General features: G+C 43.5%; 1 protein-coding gene across 2 annotated transcripts in view; it reads left to right on the forward strand.

The window, feature by feature from the left end:
* The window catches only part of XPO4 (exportin 4), a 147,576-nt gene that overhangs the window by 98,989 nt on the left and 34,902 nt on the right, over nucleotides 1-13,685 (forward strand). For both annotated transcript variants that reach the window (XM_065415784.1, XM_065415791.1), the window contains exons 10-14: nucleotides 367-543; nucleotides 3,615-3,757; nucleotides 3,945-4,090; nucleotides 5,573-5,750; nucleotides 8,024-8,183. In XM_065415784.1, coding sequence (XP_065271856.1) covers nucleotides 367-543; nucleotides 3,615-3,757; nucleotides 3,945-4,090; nucleotides 5,573-5,750; nucleotides 8,024-8,183 — 804 coding nt within the window. The remainder of the gene's footprint in view (nucleotides 1-366; nucleotides 544-3,614; nucleotides 3,758-3,944; nucleotides 4,091-5,572; nucleotides 5,751-8,023; nucleotides 8,184-13,685) is intronic.

The raw sequence follows: 13,685 nt of genomic DNA on the forward strand, positions 1-13,685 counted from the left end.
AATCCATTTGAATTCTTATGTGTATCTTTTATAGTACACCTCTACCCCGATATAACGCTGTCCTCGGGAGCCAAAAAATCTTACTGCGTTCTAGGTGAAACCACGTTATATCGAACTTACTTTGATCCGCCGGAATGTGCAGTCCCACCCCCCCCGGAGCGCTGCTTTACCGCGTTATATCCGAATTCGTGTTATATCGGGTCGCGTTATATCGGAGTAGAGGTGTAGTTGTAACTGAATGCAGCTCAGATTTTTATATTAATTGTTTATAAAAATGTGTAGAATATCTGTTAAAGATTTATGATTACTAATGCAATTTTGGTTTGTTTTGCTTTGTTTAGTTTGGTAATAATCTTTTTCTTACAGCTTGACAAAGATGACATGGTATACATGGAGGCATATGATAAATTGCTGGAATCCTGGCTTACCTTGGTACAAGATGACAAACATTTCCACAAAGGCTTCTTTACCCAACATGCTGTTCAGGTTTTTAATTCTTATATTCAGTGCCACCTAGCTGCTCCTGATGGTACAAGGAATTTGGTAAGTTCTTAATTTGAGGTTCTTGGGGTAATAATAAGCACTCTGTTAGTGTATAGAGCAGGGATCGGCAACCTTTGGCCCGCGGCCCGCCAGGGTAAGCACCCTGGCGGGCCGGGCCAGTTTGTTTACCTGCCGCGTCTGCAGGTTTGGCCAATCGCGGCTCCCACTGGCCGCGGTTTGCCACTCCAGGCCAATGGGGGCTGCGGGCAGGGCCGGCGCAACCCATTAGGCGACCTATGCAGTTGCCTAGGGCGCTACAATTTGGGGGATGGCGACCGCAGCGGTATGTTGGCGGCGGGACCTTCCGCCGCCTCTGTGGGGGGTGGCATTTCGGGGCGGGACCTTCTGCCGCCTAGGGCGGCAGAAAAGCTGGTGGCGCTCCTGGCTGCGGGAAGCAGTGCGGGCCGAGGGATGTGCTGGCTGCCGCTTCCCGCCGTCCCTATTGGCCTGGAGTGGTGAACCATGGCCAGTGGGAGCCGCGATCGGCCAAACCTGTGGACGCGGCAGGTAAACAAACAGGTCTGGCCCGCCAGAGTGCTTACCCTGGTGGGCCGCGTGCCAAAGGTTGCCGATCCCTGGTATACAGTAATTAAACATTTCTTAGATATACACTACTTAAGTAACTATTAAAGGAGGTAACAGAAATTTTTTTAGATGGTCTGCAGTAGTGAGGAAAAAACATGTTTAGCAGTTACACTGTGCTGAGTTTGACACAGGAGAGGGTTCTTCAACAGCCTTTTTCTCTCCTCTTAAAGAGAAAATAAGGGGAGAGCGGTGTTGGAGAATGCTTTAAAAACCTTGGCTCTATTAAATATATAAAATAGCCCCATAATTGAAAAATTTGTTTGCCTCCTATCCTTCCATCTTTGGGTCTAGTGACAAAACAAATTACTACCTTTTGGGGGGGAATTATGATTAAACCAAAAACTCTTCAGTGGAATTATAAACCTGATAGTGTGCTTGTTAATTCTCTCTGTACTTAACCGCCAAATTCTTATTTAGTTGTCCCCTTGTATTTTATATGTGTAAACTTATTAGATACACAGTAGGACTGTGGGCTCAGACTAGGAGAAACTGCATTTGTAGAGAGATGGTCCTTTTGGATAAAATGGTAAACCAGGGTCCATACAGCCTTTCTAGGGTAGCTGCCCAGGAGGAAATTTTAAACATTCCATGGCATTTTCACAGGAAAAAGAAAATAACTGTTATCCATCCCAACATTCTGTCTCTTAAAACAGGTTCTGATGTAGACTGTTGAATGTAAATCTTGAGTATATTAATGATTGCCCAATTTTTATACAGTAATTTTATCAATGGTATCGAACTTAATGGTATTTAAAGGGCTTTGAGATACCTCACTTCCGAAAAATACCATATAAACCTACTTCGGTTCTCTTGATACATAACAGATGGTGGTAAGAGTGTCAGTATAGAGAAGAATATTTTACAAGAGACCTTGAATTCATAACAGACAGTCTTGACATAACTTGTATACACAGGTTAATTCATGTCCTTCTGTGAGATAAGTCGTTTATCCCATGAATAACCTTTTAAAAGCCACAGCTGGCATTTCAGAATGCTGCTTGTTCAATATCAAAGCAGTGGCTGGAACTTTCAAATAGGAAAGCACTCTTCAATAAGCAGCTGCAACTTTGAAGTGGCCAAAAGAGAATTATTTGCCAGTTTAGATAAAGAAAAGAGGCATTTAAAAGCACTTTGGGAGGACTTAAGATTTGGATTCAGTTTCCCAGCTCCTTTCTAGAATGACAGCAAAAAGATATTTTTCTCTGACACACAATCTTCTCTCTTTCTTATCGACTACTGCAATTTCATACTTAACTTTCCAGTTAACACTGAAATCCATTTTTCCCAGAAATGTAGTGTATTTGTTCTTGGAAATAAGTCATGATGTTACTCAAGGGGTCTTTGCAATATTGCCAACCCAAGTTTTCAAAAATAGAGATTTACTAAAAATCATGCGATTTAAAAAAAAAAAAAAAAAAAAAAAATTTAAGGTGGTTCTTATTTCCCTTCTGATTTTTTGAGCTTTTAGTGTTCACTTTTTCAACCTTTACTCTGTAAACAATGAGGGCTGGAAACTTTTCTTTTCCTTAATGAAAGCTCTGATTTTTATGTAATAACAAGACTCCAGGAGCTAGGATTTTAAAACACCAAACATGGTAGGACTCACAATAAAATCTCTAGAATTGGCAACGTTGTCTGTCATTACTTGTGTATGAAGTTGGCAAACAAAATATCCAGCTTCAGTGTTTTCATAGCTTAAAATATTCGTTCCTGGTCTCTTGTGTGTGTGTGTGACTCAAATAGCAAATGTAGTAATTCAGTCTTGATTAGTGTCTAAACTAGTGTATCTGCAAGCCAGTAGTGATGTGTTTGAATTTTAGAATCTCTTTGCTCAGTTTGTCTATTGCAAATTTTATTGGTATGTTGGTGACGTATTTCAAGCTTAAAGCTAGGCCTTGAGAACAAACTGTATATTTTGCCTCTGTCCTTGATTGGCTGAGCCTGTTCTGTGTGATCAGTAGGGTCAGCCAAATGCACCTAAAGCCATTTTCACTTGGCCTATCATAGGTTGCATTTTGTTTGAGCTCCTGATTCAGATAGAAAAGTTTGGGAGACAGGGTGGGATTTTTTTCCTCCTATTTTTTTTCTCCTTCTGCTTCTCCTATCATGTTTTGTCTGTCACTGGCATCCAGTGGCCAGTCTGTAATTCCTCCATTTATTAGAAATAGTCTCATTTAATATCTGGATTTATAAGAGATTTGAGTTCAGAGTTTGGTGATTGTTTCAGAGGTAAGACGTAGTCCCACTCCTGATTCCAGAAAACCATGGGCATTAAGTTACCAACTCCTTTCTTAATTCTTCTACATATATTTTATTAAACTTAAACTTACATTTCTGACTTTCCATCTGCAACACCAAAAAATTGAATAGCATGTAGAAAAGTGCAAAGAAGAAAAAAAAATCATAGTGTGATATTCTTAACACAGTAGATATCTTGTATAATATACATTGATTGATGACTTTTAACTTATTTAAAATCACATCAGACTGCCAATGGTGTAGCCTCTCGGGAGGAAGAAGAAATAAGCGAACTGCAGGAAGATGATCGAGACCAGTTCTCTGACCAGCTGGCCAGTGTAGGCATGCTAGGAAGAATTGCTGCAGAACACTGTATACCTCTTCTTACAAGGTACAAGATATAATTATAAAAGTGTACTGTACTTTAGTCAGATGATTAAAACAAAAGAATCTCATGTTAAGCAGAATTTAATTCTTTAATATAACCTTAATTTATGTTAATGTTATTTATTTTTACCCCCTGATACTTAACTTTATGTAGTCATTACATAAATTATTTGCTCATTGTTTTTCTTCAGTTTATTAGAAGACAGAGTGACAAGGCTCCATGGTCAGTTACAAAGACATCAGCAGCAGTTACTTGCCTCACCAGGATCAGGGTCAATTGACAATAAAGTGCTTGATGACCTGTATGAGGATATTCATTGGCTTATTTTAGTCACAGGTTAGTGGAAAGTGTTAAACACATAAAATATTGGTATACTGCATCTGAAACTGGAGCTCCTCAGCCAAAATTGCAATGCGTCTATCAGCCCATATGTCTCATCCTTGTAATTGATTTGTATGCGCTCATTATCTTTCATTTCATATAGACGCTTCACAAACTAGAGGCAAACGTATCATTTGCCCTTCAACAATACTGGGTTACTTTGTCTTTTTCTTATTTCCTTATGTTAATTTTGATAGAAATAATTTGTTTCTTATAAAGATGCTTAGAAAAATGTTAACAGAAGACATCTTACTTTTTGTGCTTGTACTGATTTTGTCATACACTTTGACCTGTTTGTTCTTAAGTATAGTCAGTCACCATATTCAGGTAGCTTGCTAACAGTGAAAGATCATAAATAGAGAATATCTGACGTATGTAATGGCATGAAGAACTTACTGGCATGAGTTTATGATGGCCATGTTACTAAGGCGTGACAAAGACCTGACTGAGTTATGCAGATCATCCCAAATAGAGTGTCAATAAAACATTGATGCAACCACACAGCACCATACATATTTTGCTACATTTTAGGGCAATTTATTTTTGAAACATTTTTAAGTTTCAAACTTTTTATTGGTACTATCTTTTATTTTGATTCATAAAACCAAATTGCCTTAGTTACTATGCCCATGCCACAGTGGCAGAAATATTGGAATAAACATGTACGTCTTTTAAGATGTTTAATAAAACAGGGCTTTATGATTTTTGAATGTCTGATGTCTTAGTGATTACCAGATCTTGATGCAAATATGGTATACAGTTTACTAGCCATACCATTATCCCCTATGGAATAAAGTTTTTATTTCTAGTTCTGGTGAGTTATGATACATTGGATATTACAGTTGTCACTAGACCAGGAATGAATATTGCCTGTCCTGGACATCAGACTATTGTACTTTTAAATACTTTCTTCTACCTGAGCTAGACTTGCTATGGAAAGAAGGAAACCTTTTTTTGTGGTAAATTTGTTTGGCATTCTTTTGAAAGCTGCTAAGAGGCTTGGATTGTTAGCAATCTCAATTTAGATTGATGAGTCAGAACTGTAAAATGAAGACATTTTATCACATGGCTGCAGAAAGAAAGCTATTAGAAATGTCGTGTAAAAATTTATTATTCTACAGAGGCATCGGTTCTGGTATATGCAGGTGAAGCAAGCATGTGTTCTGTATTTTGTTTATTCAGGGATTACTTTTCATCTTTAGCTTCCTGTTACAATTTTAGGATCTCTTCTCTCATCTATACACACAGAACTGAAATACATAATTGATGAAGAGATATATTTAGCATGGTTAGTCAGGATTGATTTCAGTGCCATTTAACATCTGTTGTAAAGCCAATAGACTTAAAAAGCAAAGTCCTAAAATGCAAAAACTTAATCTAGGGCAAAAAACTTGGTCACTTTCTCTCTCTCGCTCTCTCTCTCCCCCTCAACTTTAGGCTACCTCTTAGCTAATGATACTCAGGGAGAGACTCCATTAATACCTCCAGAAGTAATGGAATATTCCATTAAGCATTCAACTGAGGTTGACATCAATACAACACTTCAGATCCTGGGATCTCCAGGAGAAAAGGCCTCTTCCATCCCAGGGTACAACAGAACTGATTCTGTAATTAGGTAAGAATACAACACAGTCTATAGCAACTTCCATTCATAGTATCTCAAACAAATTTATATAGGTAGATAGAAGATAAAACTTGAATATTGATGGTCTCATGCATGTAGGAAAAAGGGAAACAATGCATGAACGTTGAATATGGGAAAGGAAAAGAGATCTTTTAAGTAGATGTTCTGTCAGATTGGTTATAGTACAGGGATAATAAGGTAATGCTATAAAGGTAGGAAAGAAAAGGTAGGAAGGATTAAATCAATTGTAGGTTAAAGTAACAGTCTTAAGGTGAAATTTTAAGCTAAAGGTGACTTAGTGGCATGGGAAAAGGTAGGATTGGAAAGTATTGAAGATGGGGCAAGACAAATAAAAGTGATTACTCCTCTAACTCCAAAATGTGAGAGACTCAGAAGAGTCCCAAGAGTAGAGAGCTAGAGTAAGCAGACAGGTCAGTAGGGAGTCATCAGGGGAAGGTGGAGCAAGTTCCTGGAGAGAAATGCAGAATTTGATTTGCAGTAGAGACGGAGAAACATCTTTGTAGAAACAAATGTCTTTTGCCAGCAAATATCAAGAATCAAAATAAATGGTGTTTCTTTTTTGAACATATGAGACTAAATGTTTGAAACATCACTGAATTAAAATCTCCAGATAAGACTATATAGATGAATTGCATACTGCCTTCTACAGCGTGCATAAACAAAATGACCATTTGCCAAGCATTCCAAAGTATTAAATGGGTCTGTCTGCTTCTGTCATGAACTGTTGGTCCCTGGGATTGCTCCAGAAGCAGCTCTGTTGGCCTTCAGTGGGGAAAGAATGCTGTCGCTCAGACACTCAGTTACTGGCCTATTTTAAGGACCAGTGTGAGGGGTTCAGAAGGGACTTCCATCCTTTTTGGGAAGAAGAGTGATGTGTATGGTGCTCAGTGTTGGGCAACAAAGAAGAAACATGAGCAAATGATCCGTTGTACAGAAATGCAGATGTTAAGATGGATGACTGGAGTCAGAAGAAAGACCACACGAGGAATGTGTATGTTAAAGATATGCTCAAAGTAAGACCCATAAACAAAAAAATGAGGGAGTGCAGGCTCAGATGGTTTGGTCATGTAAAGTACAGTCCTGATAGGTATGAGGATAAGAGAATCCCAACAGATCAAGACTGAAGGAAAAAGACAGAGGCCGGCCCAAGAAGAAGTAGTGGAATTTCATAAAGGAAGACATGTTAACATGTGTTGTGATAGAGGATATGGCATTGAACAAAGCACTTTGGAGGGAGAGGACTCAGCACTGACCCCGTTTGATGGGATTAATGCAGAAAGAAGAAAGAAGAAAGAAAAATGATGGCTCAGAGCAGAGTCTCAGAGTTTGAGGGTTCAAATTAAGGGGATCATGTGGCACACTAATGGATGTGGAAGTTACTTCACCCAGGGTTAAAATTACTTTTCTGTGTCTGTCTCATGCCAGCCTTAATCTACTGTAGGAGGCTAGAGATGGCTTTTCATTCCCATTCATTTGGTCCCTGGATTGACAGGTCTAGAAATGATGTAGAAGCATTATACTTTGTCCTTGAAAGGTAAAGGAGTACCTTTATGTTGCTCTTTGATGACCCCTCCCTCTAGCTGGCAAAAAAAGAAGCAATACTGTCCAATTGTGTGTGTCCAGTGGAGTAGGGAATAAAATCTGTTCTAAATTAAGAGAGTCGCTAGGGTCTATCAGGGATATGGTTGAGGGGGAGGAAGTATATACACTGTACAGTAACAAAAATAGTGAGATAATTTACAGTTTCAGTATTTGATTTAGTTTGCACATGCTCCAAAAGGCACTCCTGAGACTGTCCAAAGTTTAGAGGTAATAATGCAAGGGAGTGGGGAAATACCGATGTCTCAATAAAAGCTTTTTAAGTCCTCTAGGCAGTGTTCCAATTGGAATATTTCCCATTTCCCCTGATGTCAGAGCACTGGAGAGAATTCTTCCTGCTGCAGTGATTTCAGAGTCCAATTTCAAATGCATTCTCTTGGACTTGACTAGGATATTCTAGCATCTCTGTCCCATCCCACCATCCATGTGTAAAGAGAGAATATCCTGAGGGTGCTTACACTCCATCAGTAGAGAGAGGAAATACTTGTTGATGTATTGCTTCTTCCACCCCATTCCATGAAGAATGGAAATCTTTGGTGTGGCCAGGCCACCCTGCTTGGGTAATTGACCCTGCTAAAACCCCAAAAGATACAAATCCACCAAAACCCAAAGTCAAGTATCTTAATTATACTTCATATCTGCAGGTTATTATCTGCTATTCTAAGAGTTTCAGAAGTAGAATCTCGAGCAATAAGGGCGGATCTAACACACCTTCTGAGTCCACAAATGGGAAAAGATATTGTATGGTTTCTTAAGCGTTGGGCAAAGACCTATCTCCTAGTGGATGAAAAACTGTATGACCAGGTAAGACTTTAACTGCAATTTTGATTGCATTAATGGACTGTAGAGAATATAACACTAACTCCACTTTATGAAAGTGGATGTTAGAGTTTTTAAACCTCCAGTTGCCGACATTTATAACATTAGCTGTAGTTTGTTTTTGAATTTAGTGTATATAGTCATAGCCTGAAAAATGAGTGTTTTCTATTTAATTTTTTTTGCTAAGCGGAAATAGCAACACTCATAACTTACAAATACCTTTTGTGATTTTTAAATGCCATTTTGTAGGCTTTGATATAGCAGATATACATCCTCCATGCTGTCACTTGGTGGAATATCTTCTCCGAATAAGCTATCTGAGCCAATACCGTCTTCAAATCTCTTCTTGAGATTAATCTCCACTGTAATAGTCACGGTACATGGCCTAATGATAATGGCTAGGCAGGTGGCCTGGTAGAGATTAATTAATATTTCTTCTTTAAAGTTGGATATTTTTAAAAAGCAGAGATGGGGAGGGACCCCCAGAACCTAAGAAGAGTCCAAATTGTGTGAACTTGTGTTCCTGTTAATCATTTTTTCGCCCTCCCCACTCCATTATGTTCCATTCCCATGTCCACGTTGTTAGTATTTCAGAATGCATTGTAGTTGTAGCTGTGTTGGTTCCAGGATATTAGAGAGGCAAGGTGGGTGAGGTAATATCTTTTATTGGACCAACTTTTGTTGGTGAGAAAGACAAGCTTTCGAGCTTACACGGAGCTCTTTTTCAGGTCTCTCTTACCAGCAGAAGTTGGTTCAATAAAAGATATTACCTCACCCATTATTTCATTGGCAGTCCTTGTGGCATGGACAGTCTTATATGTTGTTTGAACAGGACAAACACAATGGAGCTCTAATGCTGATTGGAGCCTGCCGACACAATTGAACTACAGATCAATAGTAGAAGACTCGCTGGCCTGCATTGACTAAGGAGGACATAGTGACTGCATTTTTATAGTTTCTATTGCTGAAATAATCAGGGATATTAAAATACTCAGAGGATCATCCTTAGTGTAATTTGGGATACTGAAGGCTCCTTCTTAGTCTTTAATAGTTTGTATTTTTTAGTTATTTTTGTAAAGAAAGACTGATTCTTCTCTGATTGATGAAGTGCATACGTGCTATGTGCTGGAGCTGGAAGGTTTTCGGAGCAATGTCCATTGACCTGCACATGCGCAGTGCGCTTCCTCATGCTCCTTGCACAAGTTATGATAGGCTGTGTTGGTTGACACCTCTTCAGTTCCCTCTTACTGCCGCATGGCTGGAGTCAGAATCCCTGGTCCTCTGCGATCTTCGTCTTTACACTAACATAGCCTTTACTCATCCTGTATATAGTATTACTTTGTTGTTTTTGTAGTGTAGATAGTTTCCCATCGTTTTATATAGTTGTGATAGTTCATTAGTGATAGTTTTCCTGGTTGGGGTCCTACAGGGTCCCTCCTGGGGACTATGCCCCACAATCTGCAGTTTAAGAACTGTGTTTCCTGCCCTTGCTTGTTCTCTGTGAATGATGAGCACCAATGCTGTCTTTTCTGTTTCGGGGAAGTCTGTATCGCTGTGCCATCAGTAAGGCTTTCCTGCCATGGACTCGAGAGGCGTGACAACTTTGCCTGAGAAAGCACCTCATGGAGGAGGCCATGAGGCTGCATGCCCACTTGGATCTGGGACCATCCGAACCGGCGGAGAGCACCCACGCCAGCACTTCCCTTGCTTCGGACCTGACAGTTCCAGTCATGAGATTAGGAAGCCCTCTCCTAGGCACAGAAGCAAGTCCCTGTCGAGGGCTGCTTCTAAGCACAGCCTTTCCTCCCCAAGCTGAGCCAGGTTGGGTGAGAAGTCGCGTGCCGACCCCACTGCACCGGCACCAAAGCTTCCCTGCCTTGAGGATAAGGCAAAGAAGAAAACTGATCCGGCGACACCATCAGTGGCCCGCTCCGTGCCGTCTCCTGCACACTCACTGCCCATCCCCCCCAGTCGCTTCTATGACCTTCGGTGCAACTAGCTGTGCGGACTCCACCGCAGTCTTCCGCTGCCACCAGGGATGCTGCATGGACCCCTGGCTGTCTGAAGCCCCTTCTCTCCTCGGAAGAGCTGGAACTGCCCAACCCACCTTCATCGCTGCTCTCTGGCCCATCACTCATCTGTGCGGTGCCCACTGTGGTGGATGAGCCAGTGCTGCACCTGCTGGAGAGGGCCAGTGCTGCACCGTGCTCTGGCCGCACAGTCTGTTCCCCCATTTCCAGAGGCATCTTCAGATTCTGAGGGCTTTTCTGAACCAGAGCCAATCTTTTCTCTGATATTTAGGCGCAGGTCTGACTCTCACTACCACCTGCCCACCTGAACCTCCTGCTTACGACCTGGCCTTGGTGGTGTGGCACCGATATCCCTCAGGCCCGCTGCACACCCAGCTCTCTACTCTTTGGCCCCATTGGCTACCCTGGGACTCTCTCTCCCAGGCCTCGTACCAATCTGCCCCGGCTCCTTTGCTGGTACCGTCGGGCTCCGAGGCGGAGGTTGAGCCAGTATTGTTGTTCCCCACAACTGCTTCCTCCTCTCCAGAGGAAGCTGTATGCACCCTACTTGTCGTACTACCAGTGGCACCAGGAACCCCCATGCCGGCACCACCGGTCGCACCACCTCTGCTGCAACCACTTCCTCAGTTCTCACCCCAAAACAACCCAGGGTATAGTTTTGACGTGTTGGTCAAGAGCTGCAAACTCTCCCCATTGCCACCCGCGGCCCCACACGTCATCTTTGGGGCCTGCCTTGCCCTATTTGCCCACAATTGGGGCAAGATCACCATGGATCATTGGGTACTGGAGATTATCCACTAAGAATACGCCATAGAATTTTTCATTCCCCCTGCAGAACCCTCCCCATCAATGCCTTCTACAACACAAGGTCGATTCCCTTCTCCTGAAGGGTGCCATAGAGCCCATGGCACCTCCTTACTAGGCAGAGGCTTATACTCCCCATACATCCTTATTCCAAAAAGGACAGAGAGCGCTGCCCCATTCTCGACCTTCACCTACTAAATACCTTTATCCAAAAATCCTAGTTCCATATGGTGATGCTGGCTTCTATTATCCCCTCCCTTCCCCCCCGAGGCCTGGTTTGCAGCCCTTGACATGAGTGATGCATACTTCCACATCGACGTACACCTGGGCCACTGGATATTCCTTTGTTTCTTGATGGGGCAACACCACTATCAATTCTGAGTCCTCCCCTTTGGATTCGTGACAGCTATGTGAGTCTTCATGAAGGTCTTCGTGGTTGTGGTGGCTCACGTGTGCTGCCTTGGCTACTCGGTATGCCCCTACTTTGATGACTGGCTCCTTGTCATGCTCTCCCGACAGGAGCTTAGCTCTGCCATCTCCACTCTTCATGCTCTCCTGGCCTCTCTAGGCGTCTGCATCAATGAGGAGGAGTCCGTGCTCTTCCCTACGCAGACTATCAACTTTATGGGCATGCTGCTCGACTCAATTGTGGTTCGTGCCTTCCTTCCACCGGACCTCTTCAATGCTGACAGCCCTAGTGACGACCCTCCGCTGCGCCTCTTGCATCATAGTATGCCATTGCCTCTCCATCCTCTGCCATATGGCGGCCTGCACTTATGTGACACCACATGCAGATCTACACATGTGTTGCCTACAATTCTTGCTCCTCTCCATGTACAGACCCCACGGAGATCATGTGATGGCCAGGGTTGTGGTTTCTCGGACAGTTCTGGCCTCCCTCACCTAGTGGACCGACCCGTCCAATGTCATAGTCAGTAGCCCCTTCACCACCCCCACCCCACAGGCCACCATCGCAACAGATGCCTCCCTTGCGGGCTGGGGGGAGCACCTCCTCCAACACACAGCCCAGGGTATTTGGACACCGCAAGAGGCCAGGCTCTACATCAACGTTCTGGAGCTCTGAGCAGCTTGCCTAGCCTTCCAGGCATTTCTTTTTCTGATCCAATCACAGCATATGCAGCTCCTCTCAGACAATATAGCATCTAGTCACCTACATCAACAAACAAGGGGGTGCCTGGTCTCCATCCCTCTGTGCAGAGTCAATACACCTGTGGAACTAGTGCATCAACCATCATATCATGCTCCAGGCTATGTAACTGCCAGGCACTCAAAATTCCATGGGAGCTGCATGACCCTGCTCTCCATTACCTATTCTGAATCCGGGGCACCTCTCGCTGGGATTTTTTTCGCCACTTGCCTGTCTATTGCTTCAGGGGAGACCTGGGCTAGGACTCCTAAAGTGACACACTTCTCCTGTCCTGGACTGGAGACCTCTGCTACGCCTTTCCCCCTATTCCCCTCCTACTACAAGTCCTCTGCAAGATTCAACGAGACCATGCTACTGTCATCTGCATAGCCCCGTATTGGCCACGCCAGGTTTGGTTCCCAGATGACCTCAGATTTTCCACCTGAGCACCTCTCTGCTGCCGAACTCTCTTAGACCTCCTCATCCAACATCGGGCGAGTCCGGCATCCCAACCCGAACCCACTTCACCTTATGGCCTAGTTTTTGGATGGAGCTTGAGGCTAGACAAAGCATGCTCTACCACAGTATGCCACATCCTTACTCCAAGCAGGAGGGCATCCACCATGGCACGCTACCAGGCTAAATAGAAATGTTTCACCGCTTGGTGTTACTGCCATCACCACCATCTTGGTGAGATTTCCATTCCCATCATCCTCAATTACCTACTCAAGATCAAGATGCTGAGCCTCACCATCAACTCTCTCCGAGTCCATCTGGCAGCTCTTAGTGCCTTCCTCCCTCCAGTGGATGGCGCCTCAGTATTTATCCCTCCTACCACCATCCGTTTGATCCATGGGATCTTAATCTAGTCCTATCTGCTCTCACAAAGCCCTCTTTCAAACTGCTGGAAACATGCTCCCTCTCTCATCTCTCTATGAAGATAATCTTCTTGGTTATCATTACCTTCGCTTGACGAGTCAGCATACTGGCAACCATGATGGCTGACATCCTCCCTCCCTCCCCCCCCCCCCACACTGTGTTTCAGGGCACATCTACACTACAGTGCTGCATCGGCGCAGCTGCAGTGTGTCTGGTGAAGATGCGCTATGCTGACAGGAGAGTGCTCTCCCATTGGCATAAATACTCCACCTCAGTGAGAAGTGTAAGCTGCATCAGCGGGAGAGCATCTCCCGCTGACATAGCGCTGGTGTGGACAGCGCAAAACTTGCATTGCTTGGGGAAGGGGGCTTTTTCCCACCCCTGAGCGACGTAAGTTAGATGACTTAACCAGTAATATAGAACTGCCCTCAGAAGGACATAGTCTCCATGCGACTGCACCCTAACTTCCTCACGAAGGTGGCGTTGGAGTTCCACTTTAATCAGTTCATTCACCTCCCTGTCTTCTGTCCGAAGCCATACGGCTCCAATGCAGACGCTACCCTTCACTCCCTCACTATCCGCCATGCCTTAGCCTTTTATCTCCAGAGGACCCGCGCCTTTCGGGCA

The sequence above is a fragment of the Emys orbicularis genome, chromosome 1 (assembly GCF_028017835.1).
Source record: "Emys orbicularis isolate rEmyOrb1 chromosome 1, rEmyOrb1.hap1, whole genome shotgun sequence".
In the NCBI taxonomy this organism is placed as follows: domain Eukaryota; kingdom Metazoa; phylum Chordata; order Testudines; family Emydidae; genus Emys; species Emys orbicularis.